The 21,049-nt window shown below is 40.6% G+C and overlaps 1 protein-coding gene and 1 pseudogene across 2 annotated transcripts in view; both read right to left on the minus strand.

Moving 5' to 3' along the window:
* The window catches only part of Cdkal1 (CDK5 regulatory subunit associated protein 1 like 1), a 555,277-nt gene that overhangs the window by 458,972 nt on the left and 75,256 nt on the right, over positions 1 to 21,049 (minus strand). For both annotated transcript variants that reach the window (XM_031358356.1, XM_031358355.1), the window contains exon 5: positions 9,557 to 9,641. In XM_031358356.1, coding sequence (XP_031214216.1) covers positions 9,557 to 9,641 — 85 coding nt within the window. The remainder of the gene's footprint in view (positions 1 to 9,556; positions 9,642 to 21,049) is intronic.
* LOC116081718 lies at positions 6,996 to 7,294 on the minus strand (annotated as a pseudogene).

Genomic DNA, 21,049 nt, shown 5'->3' on the forward strand with positions numbered 1-21,049 from the left:
TATTACTTCATCAGTAACCACAAAGATAAACAGAATGAGGGAACATCCTCAAATGCCAATCAACTATGTTATTTCTTAAATAGTCTGAATACAGATTAAGGACAAAAAGGTCTGCTTGCAAATACTTTTAAAACCAACTCTAACATTCTGGTCATGGTAAATGAGAGATAAATAAAATGTGCACCTCACTGCAGCATTCACACCTTGTAGTAGAGACATCGAAACAGCCCCCAGTAAACAGTCTGTATTTCTTTTCTTTTCTTGCAGAGTTATAAATCTGTTGAGAGCAACAATGGACTACATCCAAAAGAAAGAAAAACACACTGTGTTTCCTGGCCTCTTTCACATGCAGGTGGTTCTCTCATTAAGGATCCAGACAAAAGAGACAAACACTGGTATTGAGTAGAACTTTCTAGAAAGCACCTTTGAAAAAGAGGCAGTATCAGCTGGCACACTCCTCTTTTACTCCTTTTTTGGAAACACATATAGTAGCTGGGGAGTCACAACAGTTTGACACTATAAGGAAAGGGCCACTGATAATACAAACACCTCAGTCCCTCAGATCCCACAATTGGTAAAACAAACTAACAACTTGATAACTATGAAGTTGGCAATATATCAGAAAAAGAAATCCCCTACCTTCTTTAAGCCTCTATTTATTAGGTTTTATATGACATTTTCTGAAGTTAAGTGCAAAGTAATACAATCTAATAAGAAAGAGATACAGAAAAGGTTCTTAGAAAATCCACGAGGAAGACATTTGTATGATGGAGGCAGAGGGTAGAGGGGATCAGGGAGATAAATGTCCAGAGAAGCAAATATACAAGTCAGTCCATTCATTTGTTCAAGGATCACCATCCTCCACTGTAGGAGCCACTGACACAATGGCTGTCCCTGAGGGGTGAAGGGACACAGGCAAGAAGAATCTTACAATAGAGTTACAATAGGGAAGGACACCCAACCTGCACTGGATTGTGCCTTCTTTCTAATAGTCATCAAGCTCCTGTCTTGTCTCCAAAGCTACAGCAGGGCCTCAGCATGAAGTTACAAAGGGAAATGAATTTTGAGGAGAATTCAGATCAAGGCTATTACCTCAAAGTCCTAAAGTATTCAGTAGCCAAAAGCTGGGCTGCATATTGCCTGAAGACTGTATTTTTCCTCCACTGCCACCCTAACCAATTTTCCCAAATCACAGAAAAGCGTACCTCAGGATACTATCTAGGCAACTTCATTAGGTCCCAAAGAACACCCAAAACTATAAATATTGCATATTTGGATAGCATATGCTAAGGGGAAATGTGGTTTGTTTGCTTTTTTTTTTCTTTTTGTCTACTATCAGTTATTCAACAACTCTATGGAAAAATTAAGAAATATCAGGTTTGTCATACTTGCAGAATACAATAGGGAGAAAGTCTTTTCTGAGCTGTTTATAAACACACAAGATTTGGGAGAATGTCATTTAAACCAAAACAACAGGAAATCACTCTCACTCAAAGAACAGGCTTAGATCATGGCGAGTTCCTCTCCAATCCTGCTAAAGCAAGTTTCTGCATGCTTTCCGGAGCCTCCACCTACAGAGCTGTTAGGCCAGCGGCCAACACATATATTTAATTATGTAAGTATTCAGTGCTGTCAGCCAGCTGCTGCTGCTCATAATACACTGACCTCTTTCACTCCTTCTCTTGCAGTAAACGGCAAAAACAAAGCAACTGTTGATGCGACAGTAATCATGAAATATGCAAAATACTATTCTCCAAAAAGGTTTCAGATAACTACACAATTCAGTTTTGCATTTTAAAGTGATTTGCTCCCTCTCAAGTGCTTTTCTGCTCCTTATTTGCAAATTCAATAACTGATCTAACTGTAAGTTCCTTTTTGTTTCTATACCTTTAAAAAGTCAACCATGAATTCAAGTAGCCTCTAAGTAAGTCAGTACTTCTTGAAAGACAGTCCCCAACACGGTATTTGAAAATTAATATGTTCTATCACCTAATTATAAAAAAAAATCCTGTCTTTGACAAGGACCCACAGCAACCTTGTGGAACCATGCTCAAAGAACCTGTAAATATTTTCTACTTCCTCTTCATCAAATTTCTACTGGAATCCTTCCATCCATCTCTATTCTGTTCTTACAAGCAATGGAACACATGGCCTACATGCCCATCACTCTCAGTCCTCGTTTTCCAAAGAAGAAAAAACTAAGTTTCATTTGATGGGCCTAGAAAGTTCATTCTACCAGTAGTGCTCTCGATTCCAGGGGTTGGGCAGGTAACAAAGTCCACAAAACAGCAGAGAGCAGATTAAACAGAACTGAGACACATAAATAAATGCAAACAAAACAAATTCACACATGGGGGATGATAACCAGAGCTGACGGTGAAAAACTTAGCGGAGAAGGTGGACTTCATCAGTTCAGGTTAGCAGCACATGTGCTACAGAGCATCCCACACTGACAGCTTCTCTTTCTTTACAGAGCTGGGTCAGCCCTCACTCTAGACCCTGATGGACCAGGTTAACTTTCTCAAACAACTCCTTCCTCACTAGCCTTCTGTCTTCTGTTGGCAGAGAGCTGGTGGCTTTTTCTCACTCACAGAAACTATAAACAAGTTGCCTTTCAAATGCAAGGCAATGCTGTGGTGTTAATAGCAGACAACATAGGAGTGACAATAGCCTTGACTAAGACACTTACAGTGAACTGCGGAGACAGTGTCAGCAGGAGTGACTCTGTTCCTTCCCAGAAGTGAAAACTGAATTGAGGCAAATTAAACACACATGCATGAAGTGAGAAATAATCATGGTGTCTCAAGCTCAAGGCAAAAGACCACCATTCCTTCCCCGTGACTCAAAATGACCCAGGAATACAATCCAGAAGGTGCCCTAGCTGGCTTAGTTTGGTAGAGAAAAAGATTTTGACATTCACAGCCCAGAGCTACCAGCATGGTGACTCCAAGGCACAGGTACTCTTAATGTTGTCATAACATCCCTCAGGAAAGAAACTGGAGACCAACTGTGACCAAAAAAAAAAAAAGTTAGGCTTTCACCTCTTCAGGACAAGAGAGGCAGGTTACGAGCCTCTAAGTAAGCCAGTACTTCTTAAAAGAGAGTCCCCAACACGATTTGAAAATTAATATGCTCTATCACCTAATTATAAAAAATATCCTGTCTTTGACAAGGACCCACAGCAACCTTGTGGAACCATGCTCAAAGAACCTGTAAATACCTTACTTTATGAATGGAAAAAGATAATCACAACAGTCTTAGAGTCAAAGATTCCATACAGAAGCCCTTCTTAGACTGAGGCAATGATTGAGAACCTAAATTTAATCTTTAGAACTTCTGTTTAAAAAAACTGTACATGGTGATGTGTGTCTGTAATCAAACACTGGGGAAAGAGAGACAGACAGATAGCTGGGATCTCATGGCACTCAGTCTAGCCAATTCAGTAAGCTACAGGTTCAATTAGACACTTTGCCCCAAAACGTAAGATGGAGAGCAACTGTGTGAAATACCTAAGGTTAACCTCAGACATATAAACATGTACACACACACACATACATACACATGGACATGGACACAGGAGGAGGAAATGAGTTTACCTCAAGATAATCATTAACCTTCAAACTCATAATCTACTAAAGACCTAAATATGTAAATAAGTAATAAAAGAAATGTAATGTGCACCAATAGATGTTTGTTTGGAATAAAAAAATAGTTACCTGTGAAAGACCTGGACTAGAAGGGAAAGGATCTCACAGGCTGTATTTTGACATGTGCTACAAAGATAAATGATTTGCCAAGCATGATTAGCATATGGGTGGGAGGTGGGAGGGCATGAAGCATGTCTTTGGATCTGAAGGAAAAGCTGAGGCTTTGGGATGGTGGTAAGGGCCGCAGGTGGGGGAGTATATGCAGACATCCTGTGTGCTTGCAAAATGTTACAGTCTGAAGGACAGAGAGAATGACAGAAGGGAGGTGGGAGAGGTAGGCAAAGAACAAACAAAAGTATTTCATGTTGAGAAATTATGTCTTCTATCATGTAGCTGCAGGGTGAGAGACATGAAAGGGATTTTAAGGAGGCCAAATGATGCGGAAGAAAGCCAGCTCTGTTAACAGTGTAAAAGGTTACTATTATACTAAAGCAGAAGACACTCAGGATAGAACAGATTCAATTCAAATGGCTTACAACCGGCTCAGATAATTAGGGAGAGCATAGGAGCATGCTGTTTTGATGCTGTTTCAAAAAGTACACCAACCACCAGAGCAGGTAAATGCCAAGAGGCCTGGGCTGGAAAAGAAATGGGCTGAAGGGCAAGAAGGAAGGAAAAAGGAACCAAAGAAACTTCCAGGTGATGCCACCAGACAACACCATTAAATAGAGATGGCAAGGCTAACATGGAGAAAGAGTCTCCAGCACTGCAGGAAGCTGAGGCAGGAGGATAAAAGGCTTATCGGCAGCATGGGGCATATAACACGATATACACAAAGCTACACAGGCCAATACTCCCAACTGACATCCCAAGAAAACTGCTGTGGAACAATGGCTGAAGCAACAAGACTGCAGCATAGGAAAGCCAAGGGCTCACCACATCTGCATCTTACACTGGAGACAACATAAAGCTGAAACTCAAGCCAAGCACACAACTAGGTGAGGTAAAATATCTATGTTCAGGGAAACAGAGCTAAAATCCAACTGTGGGCTAGGGAGAAGGTTCATTGAACAAAATGCTTACTGCTCAGGTCTAAGGACCTAGGTTTGGATCCCTAGAAGCCATGCAAAAGCCAAGCAAATACAGAAGGGCAGGCATCCTGCTGTGACACAGGGAAAAAGGGGTTGGAGGTAGGAAGATCTCAGAGACCAACCTAACTCAGGCAAGGGTAAGAACACCCTGTCTCCAACAATGTGGCAAGAAGGCTATTCTCTGACTTCCACAAGCATGCTGTGGCCTGTGGCCTGTGCATGCCTATACTCTCACAACATTTGCTCCTTTTCTTCCTGTTCGTGTGTGTGTGTGTGTGTGTGTGTGTGTGTGTGTGTGTATAAACAATTTTCATTAACTAACCTTTTTTGTATCTACAAAAAGTCAAATGAGGCCCAGTGTGGTTTTATTTTCGAATGCAAATTTTTTCATTTAAATTAAATGAAAATTAAAATTAACCATAGCAATTATAATTTTTAAAAAACCTAATAACTATTAGTGAATCTAGTTAACAATGTAATCAGGTGAGTTTTTCACTTTCTTTTAAACAGGGTGATTAATTACTAACTGAGAGAACAAGCTCTTGTCTATTCTTAACAGCTCAGCTTATTTTGTAAAGCAATTTACTTCATGTGTTCTGGCTGAAATAGTACTCTTGTACTTCTGACAATTTATGAAGAACTCAAAGACAAATCCACATAAAACAAACAATATTTCCACAGTAGGATAGAGAAGAAAACCTTTTTTTTTCTCTGCTAAAAAGAGCATTGTATAAGGGACTCCCTGTAGAGGAGAGACATCACAGGAAGCAGGTAGCCTTCACTTCAGGCCCACATTTCCCTGCTGGGCCTAGCTCTCTATTTTCAACTCTTCTCAAAAATCATTTTCCTTGGCTGTCTAACGAGTCCTGTCAGCATTAGCATAACGTTTCTCTGGGCAAGGCCTGTTCAAAACTAGAATGACTCTTGTCTGTCTGCTACCCGTGTGGCCATTTGGGTAATAATGTACAAGGTCAAACAGAGGTCATCAGTCCATGATCAAAGAATGCTGGCTGCTCTTCCTGTCTTTACATGGAACACACAAGATGTGTTTATTTTTATCAGCCTCTGCATGACCTCCTTAGGTGGCATGAGAAAGTGTCCACACTTCTGTAAAGCACAAGTCAAAGGTTTGATTTGATACTCTCATTAAGAGCAAATTGTTTTCAAACTTTTGATCTTTTTCATTTACTCAAGTCTCTCAAGTTAAAGCCCATACTGTTTAAACCATGCTGGAATAATGGATCAAACAGGAACCCAGTACTGACAGATGAGGAAACAGAATGATCTGTGACAGGCAGCATCATGAAACACAGGTCCCTTAGCAGTTTTCATGTGAACTACTTCAGCCAATAACAAGAGTTCAAAGTTCAAGGCCAGCCCAGAAAGTCAAGTTCACTTCTATTTTTGTTACTTAAAACTTCTATGATTTCATCAATCTGATCAATAATCTACCATAAAAATCTCAGGAACATTTAAAAACACACACACACACACACACACACACAAAAAACCAGCAGCTGTCTTGTTACACACACACACACCCAGCTGCTGGACCTTAAAGGAGACTTGTATTAATCGTATGAATAAACAACCTCCTGTCACTCATCTGTGTCCCTGCTAACCTGTTCCAGTGAAGTGGATCTACCTCAAGTTCAAGAAATAAATGACATGATGGGCAAGGAGTGGCTAAAGTGTAAGACTACTCTGGAAAGGAATAAAGCAGAAGTGACAGGACAGGGAACAGCCCCCCCCCCCCCACCGGCACAGCATGCTCCAGGCCCTGAGGGGAAACTCCAGGGTAGAGAGTTAGTACTAGCCCATACTAGAGGGGACTTATTTTTAAAATATGGATAAATCAAAGCAATTATTATGGATAAGGGATCCAGGGGAAAGAAAGGAGGACTGTAATCTTCCTCCTCCTCCCCTCCTCCTCCTCCTCTTCCTCCTCCTCCCCTCCTCCTCCTCCTCTTCCTCCTCCTCCTTCTTCTTCCTCCCCTCCTCTTCCTCCTCCTCCCCCCCTCCTCCTCCTCTTCCTCCTCCTCCTTCTTCTTCCTCCCCTCCTCTTCCTCCTCCTCCTTCTCCTCTTCCTCCTCTTTCTTTTCCTCCTCTTCCTCCTTCTTTTTCTTCTTTTTCTTCTTTTTTGTCACACATCTATCTGCCTTTATTGTAAATAGCAGGTAGGACACGTAGCAATGGTAAAAAATTAATTTACAAAAGCATAGACTTGGTGAGCTGCCTGGTGGGTACCTTTGGAGACTCATATGTAGATGGCAACCCAGAGCAGGAGGAAGAGGGCTCCAAAGCCCATGAAGAATGAGGCCACCAAGGAGATGAAGAGCTCTTTGTAAATACTGCATGTGTACTTGGTAGAGGTGACCTCATAAACGAAGAACCAGGCAGTGAAGAATACACCAATAGCCAGAAGCACCAGAGTCAGGTGAGGGAAGACAGCCAGATTCACTGTACTGGTGTACCTACTCTTGGCCTCAAGCTCCATTTTGGCCTACACAGGATAAACCACAGATCCGCCCAACTGCAATCTTCTAATAGAAAGGAATGGCCACCATAAATGGACAAGTAGCATAGTATCATATTCTCCTTGAATTTAAATGCTACATCATACTATTGAAAAGCATAAAGCAACACAAAACTCATACAAAGATGAAGGATGAAGGAATGGATCCACAGAAATAAAGCAGAGAAATGTAATTACACATTGTTGCATACATATAATCATGTGTTAATACATAAAGATCACAAAATATTCATCTTTACCTTTTCTTGTAAGGAGATGGCAACAAGTAGGAGGGCATGTATATAAAGTCTTCACATATATAAACGTCACTTGTACCTGACATGTTCTCAGTGTGAATTGTTTTTAGATGTTACATGATTATATTTACTCTGGAAACAAATCAAACATTAGCTGAAGTGTTATTTTAGGAACAACTGGCTTTAAGGATCAAAAGCCTTTAAAGCCATTAAAAATATTTAATCATATGTAATATTGCTTTTTATTTGTCCTTCAATGAAGCAGGGTAGTAGTATATTAAAGAAAACCTGGCTTACACCTCCTAGCTCTGTTGTACTGTAAGAACAAACTTTTCTCCTGTGATTAGTGGTGCTTCATCATGACCCATACTGACACTGAGGCTCATTCACCAAAGAATAACACTGCTTACATACTCAATGACAAAACCCACACAAAGAAGAAATGTGTGTATATGGAGGAAGGAGGTCTTTCCTCTTTCACTTTCATTCTTTCCTTGTGTTTTTGTTTAGGTCCAGGCTGTTTTTTGTGCTGGTGATGCTGTGAGCTGAACTCAGGATTCCAGACACACAGACCTGACCAATGAGTGATATCTGAAGCATACCTACCAGTTAGATTAATCTGGAATCACAGGACCATAATCTATGGGCAGGAAGCTGGAGTAGCAGTCGTACTAAAGTAAAATGTCTTTGTATAATTTCTAACTGTCCTATAGACAATGTTGTGACTATGACAGATTTCTCATTCTGAAAGAAAAGAAAGTGAAAGGAAGAATTTTCTGGACATGACCAACAGCATCCCCTGCTATGGCTTAGGGCAGCACCGTCTCCTGCTGTGGCTTAGGGCTTTTCTCCTTCTAGAGTTCACCTTCCATCCCTACTCCATCCAGCCTTCCTACCTCCTACTGTGACTCAAAACTTTGTTCCTACACAGTTAAAGAGACTGCCACCCTTGACCCTTGCCTGTACATATACTACATACATACTCACAGGTGCACACATGCATACATATAAATGAAAATAAATACTTAATAAATAAATAATAGAAGTAATACTATGAAAAGGTCTGTCTGGGAAGGCAAGGGAAAATAGGTAACAAGGACACCTGGGACTGATTAGACCTGAGTGTGTCGGATGGCAATGGAAAGGGGCCAGTGGAGTCAGAGGCTGAAGGCCTAGGAGGAAATGATTTATAGAAGGAGGTTTCTAAGGAAGCGGGTAGAATAAGATTCAAAGCATATGTGCAGAAAGCATCTTCCACACTAAGGAACAACCCAGGCAAGGATTCATGCATCTGTTATCTACTGGAGTTTCCTGGCTCACACTGCACCACCTAGAAAAGGGCCAAGGGCAGGGAAAGAGGGCTCCAGGAAGCAGCTTTCCCAGGCGTGCCTGCCTCCTCTGAGAAGAACACATAGCTCCCACCAGACAAATCACTTCACAAATGCTCAAATCACGCTATAAAACTCCACAGTAAAACACTGCTCATCAGATAAATCCACATCAACAGCATCTTAGAATGATGCTAAGATAATTCTTATATCTTAGAAGCTCAACTGGGTAGGACTTCAGTAGCTTCCTTACCCAGTTGTGATGCTATTATTTGAGTTACTAGAATAAAGCATTTTTATTTTAAAAACTACTTAAAGTCTAACTTATACTTTTTGATACATACTAAATATTTAATAATATTAGGAGTCATTGAATAAAAGGCAAAAGATTTATGTGAGCTGAAGAGAAATCAGAGTCATATGAGAAATCTTTTAAAGGCTTATTTGGAGATGCAGAGAGGGCTCAGTGGATAAAGGTAATTGCCACCAAGAATGACAACCGGAATCCAATCCCTAGGACCCTCACAACAGAAGGACAGAACTGACTCCTGCAACTTGACCTCCATGTGCACACTGTGGCACATACACATAAATAAATATACAGTTTTGTTTGGGGTTTTGGTTTTGGTTTTAAGTAAAGGCTTCTTGGCTAATATCAGCTGATACTACTTCTTCCCTTGATTGTAGAAAAGGGAAAGAATGGGGATCCCTTACTTACTTGATTGAGTTTCTAAAGTGGTCCTCAGCTGGATTTTTCACAGTACAGCTATTCAGGAGCCACAAATCTGCATCTGATGCATTTTCTAGTAAAGGAAAGAATGAACACAAAAAAGAAAAGATAAATATCACATTCAATGACATCAAAACCATGCAATGCTTACCCAGACGGCAGGGGAGCGCTAGGAACAGGGTAAGCAGGAACGTCAGTGTGGGCACCGCTGCTGCAGCACGGGCAGCCAGGGCTCTGCTCAGATTGGGTTTAGAAGCATGCAAATGTCTTCATAGCTAGACGGAGCCTCTGCTCTAAATCCTACATTAAACCCACAGTATTTAAAAGTGTTTACTATTTCAGCAGTACTTCAATGAACATGTGTACATGTGTCTGTGTGTGTGTGACTGTATGTGACTCTGTGTGACTTTGACTTTTCCCAGGTTTTCTCTGATATCAGCATAAACAGTGGAACTGATGAGTCAAAGACTAAATCTTGAAATGTCCTTGCAGACTGTTAAATCCCTAGATAGGGTGTATCATTACACACCCCCCTGCACAGGACCTGTGAGTGCTGTCCTAACCTTCCACTAGATGGGTTGTCACCCCTTTGAACTCGTGACAATCTGGTGGAAAAGAAGGTACCAGTGCTGGGTCCAAGTAAAGTCCTCTTGTCATGACTTGAAAAGCATTCCATGCTCAGTTTTAGAGTTATATAATTTTTTATGCCTTTCATTTGTTCTACTGGGCTACCTAATACTTACAGATGCATTAATGAAACATCTAGAACAGGCATCACAATATTTTTCTTGGTTCAGTTTTTTTGTTTTTTGTTTGTTTGTTTTTTTGTCAATTTTCATGACACTTTTCTATTTCTGAGGCATCAAATTGGCCAATTTTTTTCCCTTTTCTTTTCCCCCAATTTGGCCTTAGAACTATGACTCACAATGAGTCATCTGTTTTAAAAAAAAAAAAAAATGCCTGTTCCTACCAATAGTCACACAATTTTGCATTTTGATTTCTGATGTTAGGCATTTACACTGAAACACATGGATGTTTATGAATTTGTAAAGTGAAAATAAGTGCTTAAATTTTCCTATCAAGTTGGAAAACAGTCTTAAATATGATGCTATTTAACATAAACAAAGCAGTAAGGAAAACTATTGCTCCCTCACCAACCTCCACACTGAGAAGCTCTCAGAAAGGCAAAGGAGAAACAAGAACCAATATTCATTGGGACACTTGAATCACATTTAACAAATAACATATATGAATTCAAGCATACACATATATACATATATATATAATTTTCATTGATGATTAACAAGGTAAGAAGAACTAGAAAGCTTGTAAATTTGTTATAGAAAGATGGCTTAAATAAATATATGACTCGAGTTTGGATCTTAAGTAGTCCCCCAAAAGGCCATGTGTTAAAGCTTGGACACTGGTACTCAGCATTATCGGTGATAGCAGAATAACTAAGAGGAAATAAAATACAGGATGTTATGCTATGGGTGTGAAGCCAGTAGACCACTTGGTCCACGCCAACTGGCACTACTATTTGGGAAGGTCATAGATAGAAGAAATGGCCCACCAAGGGTCAAGACATGAGAGCTATAACTGATCTCTGCTTTTAGGCACAGTCTCTCTAGTCTCATCTGCTAGCTGATCCATGGAGTCACTATACCTGTCCCCAGTAGTGGACTGTACCCTCAGATACATTAGTGAAAGTAAACCTTTTCTCTCTGAACATGTTTCATATCAGGTATTTGAACACACGAGGGAATTACTAAGGTCACATTGCATTCATTCTCTCTTTCTCTTTCTCTCTCTCTCTCTCTCCCTCTCTCCCTCTCTCTCTCTCTCTCTCTCTCCCTCTCTTTCTCTCTGTCTTCTTCCCTCCTTCCCTCCTTCCCTCTCTCCCTCATGCTCTCTCTATTTTTACTAACTTGCAATCATGAACTGAGTAGCTTCCTCTACTCATCACAGGCCCAAATGAAAGAAAGAAAAGCACCCACGGCCTGGAAGTCTGGGTCACAGTAGCCCTTCCCTCCTCGTTCTCCAGCATGTCATGACAGTGATGAGAAGCTGACTGACCATGGCCTGCAGCTAAAACACCAGGATTAAAAAGCAAGATAAATCCCCAGGGCTAACTTATTTGATCTGTTATATAAAGTGAGACAGAGCAAGGTATTGAAGAGTCAATCTAATTTGTGTTTTAAATGCCAAAGAAAAAGAAGGAGATGCTAAAGGCAAAAGAAAATTTCTAGACACATGTATGCTAGGTGTTCAGCTCTGAGGAAAGGTGAGAATGCATTTGCCTTTCAATATACTATTCAAGTTTCAGCTTGGTTGGTTGTTTGTTCAGGTGTGTGTGTGTGTGTGTGTGTGTGTGTGTGTGTGTGTGTGTGTGTATGTGTGTGTCTAGGCACACATGTGACTGTCACAGAACAAACTGTGGGAGTCAGCTCTCTCCTACCATGTGGGTTCCAGGAATCAAACTGAGGTCACAGAGCTTGACAGTAAGCTCCTCTACCTGCTAAGCCATCTCACCAGGCCCTACATCTAACTTTCCATTTTTTTCTGGTTTTAATTCAGCTTGCATAAATAGTGATTGGTTTTTTAATTTAATGTTTAGGAACAAAATAATGCTTAATTTATATCCGCCCATACTATTTAAGTTTTCAAGATTTGTCTTTTATTTTGTGTGTACATATGTGGGGAGAAGTGTATATCCACGTGACTACAAATGCGCACGGAGTCCAAACGACAGCTTCAGGTCCTTCTGGAACTGAAGTTACAGGTGGTTCCTGACATGGTGCTGAGAACCCAACTCAGGTCTACCTCAAGAGCAGTACATGCTCTTAGCTGCTGAGCCATCTCTCTGACCCCTGATATGACTTTTCTTTTAAAAGAAAAATAGTACATTTGTTTAGTTTTTTGTTTGTTTATTTGTTTGTTGTCAGTGAGGTCTTGTGTCACCATGGACATGTGAAGATCTGAGAAAACCTTGGGGAAGTCTCCAGTTCTTTCCTTCTACTACATAGGTAATAAAGTCCCAGGGATGATACTCAGGTCACCACGCTTTAGCAGTAAGTACCCGTATCCACAAAGCCATCTCGCTAGCCTCATTGGCTTCTATTACTTTATTAAGTGTGTGAACTGGGTGTGTACAGGCAATGTAGAGGTCAGAGGAGAGCTCGCAGGAGTGGCTCTGGAGACTGCTTGGCACCAGGCCACTGAGCCTTCTCACTGGCAGTACCTGACTTAGAAGAGAATGGATTGCTTTCTTTTCTCTTGAATCAGTAAGCCTGTTTCATCTCCTTTGATTCCTTCTTAACAGTACATAGACTCTCTCACTGCCTTTCACTTTAAGGTGCACACAGGAACTATCTTCTTACTGTGATCCAGCAGGAAAACAATGATCTGATAAACACCGCCTGCTTAAAAATGGAGTCACTGAGCCAGGAAAACGATGGTCACCAACAAACCACACACTCTGAGTATAAGGAAAGAGGAACAAATATTTGTTCTAATCAAAATATGCTTAGTTTCTAAACTATTTCTTTACACACAGCAGAAATTGCCTTTAAGCCTATGATAAGAAAACCCCAATCGGTAATAATGATCATCATTAACATTGTTGAATACATAGTGTTGGGCAGGAAGCCATGCATGCCACATACCTCTCTGCATGTAAGCCTCCCTGTGTGAGGAACGTTCAGTGTCATTCCCATTGCTGGAGAAGGAACCTCAAGCTTAGAAAGGAAAAACAACTTTCCAAAAGTCATCAGTTAAGGGATGGATGGGTAAGGATTAGAAGTCCAGACAAGCTGACTCCACAGACTGGGAACTTGAGGCAATCAGCATATCTCATTAGTGGTTCTCTACCTCTTGACCAAAAATAACACAAAGTGTACCTAAGGACAATGCCAAGTGGTGTGACCTGGTCTTGGAGCATTGCATTCAAAGCATCTCTAGGCTTCAGACACAGCTGTTCCTCCATTTCCAATATTTCCAAGATTTTGACTGGGCCAGCTTTGGTCTGCTCTCATAAAGGTGGGCATGGAAGATGTAACAAGAAAGCGACTCAGTAGCAATGAGAATTGTTATTCTGAAGCCCAGACATGCCTGTCGGAGCTCCTGCTCCCTGCAGACGTCTGCATGGCACCATTCAGCACCAAGCAGAACAGAGCATTTTTCTTGTACAAGTGCTCCATGTGAAAGACAGTAGAGGAGCAGAGGGAACAGTAAGAAGCATGTATTCACAGACTTAAATGGAGGGTAACCAGGCTGTTCATAGGGTGAAGAGGAGAAAGTTTGACTGTTTTGGCCCCAAAAGCATCTTTTGAGAGTTCTTTACCACAGAATTCTGGAAGAAAAGTCAAGTCCAAATAGTTGAAATGTCCATTAAGCTTACTCAGAACCAGCGAGTTTATTTATATAATACAAATCACTGAGAGCCTACTAAAAACTTTGACAGTAAACTATGTATTAATAAGAGAATTTAAATGTGCCTAAAGGTGTATCTTGAAAAAAATAACTTCTTAAGACCAAAAAAAGATAATTTAAAATGCTGGTCATGAGCTAATTTTTCCTCTACAGGTCACCTACTATTCTTTCTGTGGCCAATATAATGGTATGGAGTAACTATGCTATCAGCATGGAGTCCCCATGCTTTCTAAGCCTGTTCTTGAAAAACAATGAAAATGGCTCATTAAAAATAAGGATGAGGAAAAAGGATCAGGAGAGAAGATGGAAAGGGACAGAGCCCCGGAGGGCTGAGAGAGCCCAGACTTCATGTCTAATTCTGAGCATGAAGGGGCCCTCAGCTCCAGAGTGCTGGTCACTGTGGATAGTCCCTGCACAAAGCAAGATGTAGGAGCTCCTGAGTCAAGTATCTTCTCTGGCAGGTTACTCCCATAACAAACTGTTCTTTCAAAATACTCCTATCGAGTGTTTCACAGAAATAAGATGAGGGAACTAAAAGTCAGCATGAACTCCATTTACTCAAAGAAGGAAAAAGAACTTTTCATTTAAGTGATAAGAGCTGGCAAAACTCTGCCAATAACTACTGAAAATTCATTATGCAAGTATCCTGGTCGTAAATAAAATGAGAACACAGGTCAGCCATGCACTCACTACAGAGATGAGTGTTGCTAATACTGCTGCTCACTCCTAATAGCTACGTTGATTCTCACATATAATGATTCAGAACTCACTGCATCTAAAGAATCCCAAGGAGGGCATCTGTGCCTCTGTGTCAGGTCACCACAGGCCAGTCTACCTGTGCCACCACCAGCCTCTGCACACAGCCACTGCTCACTCTTAGCTGCCTAGAAAGCTGTCTTCCTGTCCCAGTAGGCCTTCAAAGCCCATGCATTAATACATTAAAGTCCAAAATACAATTTGATCTTTAAATTTATATTTTCCACATAAAATAGCTTTCTTCATATATCCTAAAAGTAATAAAACAAAAGGACTTCTATTTAGCAAAAGACCTAAACAACCCAGAGACCATCACTCACTTGCAAATTGCCAAAAACATCTGGATTCTGTCAGATTGTATACAGTCCCCTGTTGTTTATCACAAATCAGTAACTCAAGTCATCTGCTAAAAATGGTACATTTCCAGGATCAGAAACAACCCTGGAATACAGGGAAGGTTAATACAAGGGTCACTTTTAGATTTGGCCTACTAAGTTTATTTGGTCAAAACTATAACCAATTTAGTTATTCAAGGAGGTGGGGAAGGGGTGCTATCCATATGAAATGGCAACATAAGAAAGATTCAGATGAAGTGAAAAGAGGAATATTATCAAAGATCTAATAAACAAAATGATCCTGAATATGAAAAACAGGACTGAGAGATAGCCCAATCAACAAAATGCTCATCATCCAACTATGCAGACCTAAATTCCATCCCCCAGAATCCTTGGAACAAAACCAGGAATTGTGGTACACACCTTAATCTCAACATGAAAAGGACAAAACAACCATTGCCCCGGAGCTCTATGGCCAACCACTTCAGACTCTTTGGCAAGTCCCAAGCCAAAGAGACCCTGTCTCAAAAAAGAAGGTAGAGGCAGCTAAGGAGTACCTTTGGAGCTTGTCTTCACACTTCCATATGTACAAACTTATTCACATACACACACACACACACACACACACACACACACTGGAGCAGGGATAGAACCAACAGAGGAAGGGAGGGATGGGGAAGGGAAGGGGAGGGGAGGGGGAGGTAGAGAGAGCACAAAGTAGCTTAAGGCCACTTTATTTCTCAATATTCATCCCAGACCCATATTAGATATTTTTTAAATTACTCCTAGAAAGAAATAAACTGAACAATATAGTTAATTGTTATTGACTTGTTAGTGAATTGAAATTCATCACTGAAAATAAGTATATCATGAGAGCTAAAAGTACAAGCATATCAATTATCAATTTGAAACAAAGGTAAATAGCCACTATTTTAAAGGTAAAATATTGTATTATAATTCTACTTTAGGTAGCTCATACCTATAATCAAAGCACTCAGGAAAGTGAGTTTGAGGCCAATCTGAGCAACAGAGTAAGTTCTAGGCTTGTCTTGGCTACAGAGTAAGACAATGTCAATAATTAACCAAAACTTACTGAAAATAAAACTCACTACTTGGGAAAAGACAACTATTTAGAATACTGTATGCATTTATCACAATACCTAAAAACGTCTTGCATTAAGAAGGTGGAGAGAAAAATTAGGACTAAGATTTTCTTTTAAAGAAAAAAATGACAGTGATGGCCAAAGCAGAGTATGTCCTATGGAATGCCTCTGAACGAATGCTAAGAAACCTAACTCCAGATGCACCCTTTGAATTTCAATGCTATAGCTTTGGGATGATTCAGATTCTACTTTGGAAGCTAGGGAATTGGCTCAGCAGTTTAGAGTGCTTGTTACTCTTGCAGAGGACTAGAGTGTACCTCCTAATACCTACACAAGCACCTCACAATTGCCTGTAACTCCAGCTATAGGACCAACACTCTCTCAGGATGCCATGGGCCCCCATGTGAGTACACAAACTCATACAGACAATGCAAAGCATTAGATTTCAATAATAAAATGGAAAACAATCCAATATAAGAATGAGTAAAAGATCTAAATAGATACTTGTCCAAAGATACAGAAAGAGCCAGCAAGTATATAAAAAGATGCCCCATAGCATTAGCCATTGGAGAAAGGAAAACCTCTTGTGGTTACAAGAGGACTGACTCACATTTACTGGAATGACTACATTTTCTAAAACTGCTTTAAAGCTGTGTTGACAAAGCTATGAAAACACCAGAATCTAGGGAACTCCCAGGTTGCAGATCAACTGGAAAAAGGTTTAGCTGCTTTGCAAAAAATGGCCTGCTGTTCCTTTAACCATTAAACACAATTAACTCACAATCTACCAAGTCCTCTGCGCATCTGCCCTAGAGTAGAGATATAAACACATGCTCACACAGAACCTTGTACAACATTCACAAAGGCCTGATTCCTAAAAGCCAGAAAGCAGAGAAAATATAAATAGCCATCAACTGATGGATGGATAAATACAACCCAGAATATACAACAAAATATTACTAACCATGAAAAATGAAGTACGACAGACAGAACAACACAGATGGATCCTGAAATGCTATGCTCAATGAAAGATGTCAGTCAGGAAAGCTCACAAACCATAACCAAGTGTCCAGATGAGATACAAACACAGAACAGAAAATAAACTGCTGAGTGCCTAGAGCTGGGGAAGTGGAGAGCAGGAGACATGACGATGACCTATAGTTTATTCCTGTGCTAATGGAAATGATTTTATACTGACAATTAGAGCTGAGCATGGTAACTCATGCCTGAAAGTACAGCACTCAGGAAGCTGAGCCAGGAGATCTGCCACCAATTCTTGGGTAACCTGGGCTACATAGTGAATTACAGGACAGCTCAGGCTGCAGAATTGAGACCATGTTTTAAAAACAAATAATGGCCATGGGGCCACGAGAATCAGAAAGGCAACTAGAGAAACAATCTCAGGAGATACTGAGGCCAACTCTGATGGACAGTTTGGTATCTCTTCCAGGATATCATCTTGTTCTAACAGGAACAAAGAACAAAGATGGCAGCCTTCCTTCCATTAAGATACATGTATCAATTACAAAGAAATTATACTTATTAAAAATCACACAAAAAACCCTGTTTGTAGGAGTTAAGGGATGAATATAAAGTTGATACATGTGTATACTTAGAGAAAAAGTAAAAGGAGACTGCTTTAACAATGGAGTAGCAGGAATCCCACCTAAATGTAAGGGTACTGGCATTTGTATAAATAGAACTCAAGCTCTAGAAATCAGCTCTTCCTAGATTCTGAGGATCTGGCCATGAGTCTAGGCCTGGCAGGTGGGTGTTCTTCCGCAGGCCTGAGGTATACATCTAGAGTTATTACAAATCTCTGGACATGCATTCTATATAGTCTGACTTATTCAAAGACCCACTGTAGGATACAGCACGCAGAGGTTCTAATTCTGCCTTGAGAGGGGCTATTTCAAAATTTCATAGTCGAAAAGTAAGAAAGTATGTGATGGAATGTCCTGCTAATTGTAGGAAAACTAAGACGAAGATTCAAATGGAAAAAGTATTTGGAAAAAATAAAAGAAATTGGTAACTAGATGTGCTCTATGGCAGAAGGAAGAGCTGAAGGTTTTTAGTCTGTAAGGCTTATAAAAGGGGTGACTCCATAAAGGAACAAAGTGCAAGAAGGGCAAGAAGAACAAACTGCAGCACTAGCCCTGCTCACTCCTGTCTCCCTGCCCTGTGTCAGAAGAAAGCAGGACCATGCCACAAGTCACCAGAGATATATGAAAGAGCTCACAAAAGGTTGATACTGATGTCACCCCAGATGACAAAGAGCAGAACCTAGGTGGAAAGGACTGTTGTATTCATGGGGTAAACAAGACTTCAGGACAACAGTCCTGCTTTGTTGAGTAATGGTGACAAGAACAATGGGCTTTGAGGGACAGGAATGCAAAACCTATACTGGCCTCTTCTCTGCACTCTGAGTCAAAGGGATTTGCCTACTGCTCACAAGTACAATTAAAACACTTAACTTGATACCTTAAAATCTCACCATCCATCTTCATCACAGTTCAGGAAACTCTAGTCATAAAGCATGCAGGGCAGAGACAGTCTATCACATATGACATAGTCCACTGAGCGATAAATCCAAAGGAAGTTACCACCCAACCAAAGTGAGATCAACAAACTGAAATAAATACACTGACAAGTCAAATTGAAGGAGAAATGCAAAAACATGTACAATAACACTTCTGTTAAAAAAAAAAGTGAAACACAAATGTATTTCTCTAACAATGAGAAATATTCCAATGAGTGCAAACAAACAAACAAACAATCCTATCAAATCTTAAGAAGGCTACTGATGGAAAAGGGGAAAACGTCTTCCAAAATCCATATGAAGAAGTCTAAAAAGTAGTTGACACAGTAGAATCAGCCTCTCTGCCTGCTTTAAAGATTTAAGTGATATCTGTGGTGATGCAGAGCTTGTAGTCAAGTGTGGCTACAGTGGAGCCTTCCAAGAGCAAGCACAAGAACATCAGGCCAGCACTCACACACACCCCTGCACCACAGGGCACGTCTCTAGACCAGGAACTGTGTGAGACTCGAGTTCTCTGTCTCTAAGTAAGAGGATTTGTCAGAGTTATCATGGTTTTAGCAACTCCATTTTGCTGATATTCTGAAAGCACACACAGCTCTAGCAGGTCCTGATAGAGAAACTATACACTGTAGGCTGACATGAGGTTGGCAGTTGTGGGTGGGGATATATATCATCTCCCTTGGAGTACTGGATACTGAATTCCCTATAAAGGGTATTTATAAGGCACAATGATACAGAAATTAGACTCTGGTTAGCCATCCATCAGATAGATGATACAGATATTGTTGGTCACAAACTAAGAATCTGATCCAAGTTCTTCCATCTCCAACTGCATCTGGAAAGGCTAACTCAGTACTCCAAGGTATTCCTCCCAGCCAGGGATGTAAGGAGGAGTTTTGAGCAACCTATCTGGGGGAAATCCACTGTGCTGCACTGCTTCCAGAAAGGCTATGGCCCCCTGCTGTAAGGAGGAGCTGGTGCCAATCATCACCCATGTGTCACAAAAGAGAAAGGAGCGGCCCCAAGGGGCACCAGGCATCCTGCCTCCACTAAGAAAAGGCTATGAAAGTCCCAGAGCATCAGCCCACCCAAGGGTGAGGAGCTAAGGCACCACAGGCAGATATCTACTTCCAAACATTCTCACTCTTAAAAATCTTACTCTCTTCTTCATTATAAAAACTTGTAAAATTCTTATAAAACTCAAAACTTCTGTGGGAATCCTGCTTCAGAGGTAACTATGACTCTCTTTGCGGAAGGATTCCTTCACATTCATTAAGCATACAGAAAACCTTCAGGCAGAACCCTGCTGTGCCTATAATGTTCTCTGGTGCAAGTTTTGACAAAGAAAGCAACTCACTTGTTGTCAAAGATTCAACCACAAAGTAAAAAATTAAAAAATATTTTTAAAAACTAAGATTTTCTTACTGTTATATAGCGCCCAAATTAGTAAAAGAAGTAAAATAAGGTTTTAAAATAAAATAGGGAATCAAGAGTAACAAATATGACACACAGAGCAAAATACTTCAGAAAGTTTTCCCAGCTCCTTACAAAAACCAACCTAACTCCTACATTCCATTGACTCTCACAAACAAACCTTAAAATTCAAGTACAAGAAACAATCACGTTTACTACCAACCATGGTTGGAAAACTACTCCCACAGCTCTGCTAAGTTAAACAAGAGGGCAGAGTGGAAAGGGGGCACAAAGAACACTCAGCCAAGTGTCTGGTACAGGGCAGTTCTCATCCACCCTCCTGCAGCATTCTGTATGCTTCCAAGATACCTTCCAGTGGTTTAAGAGTCTTTTCTATGACAACTCTGCTTTCAAGCTCTTGGTCTTCTGATAAATCTTCGAAACCTCAAGTTATCTTTTAATGACAGAACATATCCCTAATATAATCTGGACTCTTGGGAGTGTACCTGTGTACATGGCTAAGGCTGAAAGAAGCATATACAGCATAAAATCCATTGGGGCTAGAGAGATGACTCAGTGATTAAGCACTTGCTGCTCTTGCAATCTTGGGCTTGGCTCTCAGTACCCACATGGCAATTATAGAAGATCCAATGCCATTTTCTGGCCCCTGGGAGCACAAGGCATACACATGATGCATATATAAACATATAGGCAAAACATATATACATGGGAAAAAATTTTTTTAAGATTGAGAAGGGTGTGCTGGCACATGTCTTTAATCCCAGCACTCAGAAGGTAGAGGCAGCCAGATCTCTGAGTTTGAAGCCAGCCTGGTCTACAGAGTTTGTTCTAGGATAGTCAGGGCCTCACAGAGAAAGCCTGTGTTAAAAAAGGAGAAGAGGGG

The sequence above is a fragment of the Mastomys coucha genome, unplaced genomic scaffold (genome assembly GCF_008632895.1).
Source record: "Mastomys coucha isolate ucsf_1 unplaced genomic scaffold, UCSF_Mcou_1 pScaffold7, whole genome shotgun sequence".
Classification (NCBI taxonomy): Eukaryota; Metazoa; Chordata; class Mammalia; order Rodentia; family Muridae; genus Mastomys; species Mastomys coucha.